General features: G+C 53.7%; 1 protein-coding gene across 1 annotated transcript; it reads left to right on the top strand.

Annotated features, from left to right (window-relative positions):
- Window positions 1-157: 157 nt before the first annotated feature.
- Window positions 158-2576, top strand: RPL19 (ribosomal protein L19). Its single transcript, XM_009575418.1, has 5 exons — window positions 158-272; window positions 719-841; window positions 1085-1205; window positions 1545-1655; window positions 2378-2576. Exons 1-5 carry the CDS (start codon window positions 167-169, stop codon window positions 2499-2501), a joined length of 585 nt encoding a protein of 194 aa, XP_009573713.1. The 5' UTR covers window positions 158-166; the 3' UTR covers window positions 2502-2576.
- Window positions 2577-2702: the final 126 nt, after the last annotated feature.

Consider the following 2702-nt stretch of genomic DNA (forward strand, 5'->3'; position numbering starts at 1 on the left):
CGTGCGGCCCTTGGCTGGTCCCCCTTCCCCGTCGTGCAGTTCCAGCAGCGCGACCTGCGTCCAGCGGACTCGCCGCGGGCTGTCCCGGGCTTTCAGGCGCTGCGAAAGCACCATCCGGCCGCGGGAGCGTGCGTGGCGCTGAGCTGTGTGCGTGGTTCTCCGCAGTATGCTCCGGCTCCAGAAGAGGCTGGCCTCCAGCGTCCTGCGCTGCGGCAAAAAAAAGGTCTGGCTGGATCCCAACGAAACCAATGAGATCGCCAACGCCAACTCGCGTAAGTAATCATCTTTCACGGACACGGCCACGCTACGCATCGCTTGTGTTGCCCTGTGGAAAAGGGATGCGTCAGGGATATGGGAAGATGCTTTTTGCCTAGCTAGGTAGTAATGTTGGCTTAGGTAAAATTCTGACACTTGGGCAACTGCTTTGCACTTTAAAGTGGAAATGAGTCCATCAGCAGGATTTACAAAGTTCCCCAGCACACTGACAAGATCGTGGTGCTTGCTGAGCTCTTGGTAGTGGGTTTAGTACGTGGTGTCCTCTGAGATAACTAGTGAGGGAGAAATGGGAGGGGAAAACAGCAACTATAGCACCGTGGGGGAAGGTCTGGCTTATCCTTTGCATTGGATCCTTTTCATACAAGACAGATTAGAGTCTGTACTTGCGTAACGTGTCCTTTCGTTGCACATAAAACGTTGAACGTGGAGTTTCTTTCTTTAGGTCAGCAGATCAGGAAATTGATTAAGGATGGTCTGATCATCCGCAAACCTGTGACTGTTCACTCCCGTGCCCGGTGCAGGAAGAACACCTTGGCCCGCCGGAAGGGCAGGCATATGGGCATCGGTAAGTGCTGGCTCCCCTCTGAGAACTGGAGAAATGTCTTGTTTTCCATGGTATGTGGTCCCCCTACAAGCTTATATTGAGCAACAATCTCCAAGAGTCTTGTGGCAGGGCCTAAGAAATACACAGTTTGTATGTCAATAGTTTTCTTCTTGAAGTAAAAAGAAGGATTAAACACTCCAGCAAAAGCATGTTGTTCAACCTGCAGAAATTTGGCTTCATTCTCATCCTGTTTTTCCTCTCTAGGTAAGAGAAAGGGTACGGCCAATGCTCGTATGCCCGAGAAGGTGACCTGGATGAGGAGGATGCGAATTCTGAGGCGCCTGCTCCGCAGATACAGGGAGTCCAAGAAGATTGACCGCCATATGTAAGCCTGCCATGCCATGTCCAGCTTTGGGTTGCGTGTCCACACACTTAGATACCCCTTTCTTGCTGTATGCAGCTTCTGCAGCCAGCTCCTTGGTGTGCAGATCGGTGAACATAAATCCTCTCCAGAGTAATACCCAGCAGTTCTCCAGGCAAGCGCTCTGCCTGCTCAGAGGAGGGAAGAGCCAGTGCAGCAGCTTCAGAGTGACTCTGCTCCTCGCAGCACGCTTGTGTGCATTGCTGCTCGGTGCCAGGAGGGGTGCAGGATGTCTGGAAGCTGCACAGTGGTTTGATCTCCCGGGCAGCCTCGTTTACAGTCTGTTCCGTTCTGCTCCGTTAGGTATCACAGCCTGTACCTGAAGGTCAAGGGTAACGTGTTCAAGAACAAGCGGATCCTGATGGAGCATATCCACAAGCTCAAGGCAGATAAAGCTCGCAAGAAGCTCTTGGCGTAAGTGCTGCCTCACTGTTAAGCTTCGGTCTTGCAGGTTGTAGAATTGATTTTCTTTAAATAACTCTGCAGGCATGTGATTCCAGGTGGCTTCTGTCGCTGGTGGCTCTATCTGGAGCCCTGGTGAAGAATCAAACCAAAACTGGGTAGGGCCGGCTTGAAGCAGAGAAATACATAATCCCAGCAGAACTTTGTGCGTCCCACTGCAGGCGTAGCACATGGTAGTTGCTCGTATATCTGTAAACTGGTAGATCTACTGATCCAGCCACTTGGATCAGTAAATGATTGACAAGGGGAGGTGAGGAAGCCTAAGAGCCAATGGATTTCAAAATCCTGCTGTGTTCTTGGTAAAAAAGCCGGTATCTTAACCTTGGTCTCTCGCAAAGATGTCTGACCCCAGCCGGCCCGAACAGGGCAGTCCCCGGAGCCAGGACCAGAGCTCCTCCTTGGGCAGAACGGAGAGCCTGGCAGCGGGGGGCGGGGAGGGCAGCAGCACCCAGCGTCCTCGCTCGGGGTGAGCGGGACCGGGTCAGTGCCGCTGGGAACTGCGGTTAGGGCTGCAGGTGGCACGTGAGCGCTGGAGCAAAGCCTGCCAAGCTGCGCTCGCTTCAGCGGCTGGTTTGGTGGACCCAGGATCCTGTGGAGCGAGAGGAGACCAGGGCTGGTGGTAACGGCTGTTTGAGGTGATCCCTGCGCATTCACAAACTCTTCGCTTCTTGCAGTGACCAGGCCGAAGCTCGCAGGTCCAAGACCAAGGAGGCTCGTAAGCGCCGTGAGGAACGCCTGCAAGCCAAGAAGGAGGAGATCATTAAGACCCTCTCCAAGGAGGAGGAGACCAAGAAGTAAATGCTGGCTGTCTTGTGTACATAGTGTTTTCCATCCACGAGCATTCAATAAAACACCACATCCAGGACTCCTCCCCCTGAGCCTTGTGCTCTCTCTCTCCAGGGTTTCTGGAACTGGGAGGGAAGGGTTGGGAAGGAACTGCTGCTCCCCACCTTGGTGCTGGGTCTGTTGGGAACCAGACGGGTTGGTCGGGCAGTTCCT

Source organism: Fulmarus glacialis, unplaced genomic scaffold (assembly GCF_000690835.1).
Source record: "Fulmarus glacialis isolate BGI_N327 unplaced genomic scaffold, ASM69083v1 scaffold40443, whole genome shotgun sequence".
Classification (NCBI taxonomy): domain Eukaryota; kingdom Metazoa; phylum Chordata; class Aves; order Procellariiformes; family Procellariidae; genus Fulmarus; species Fulmarus glacialis.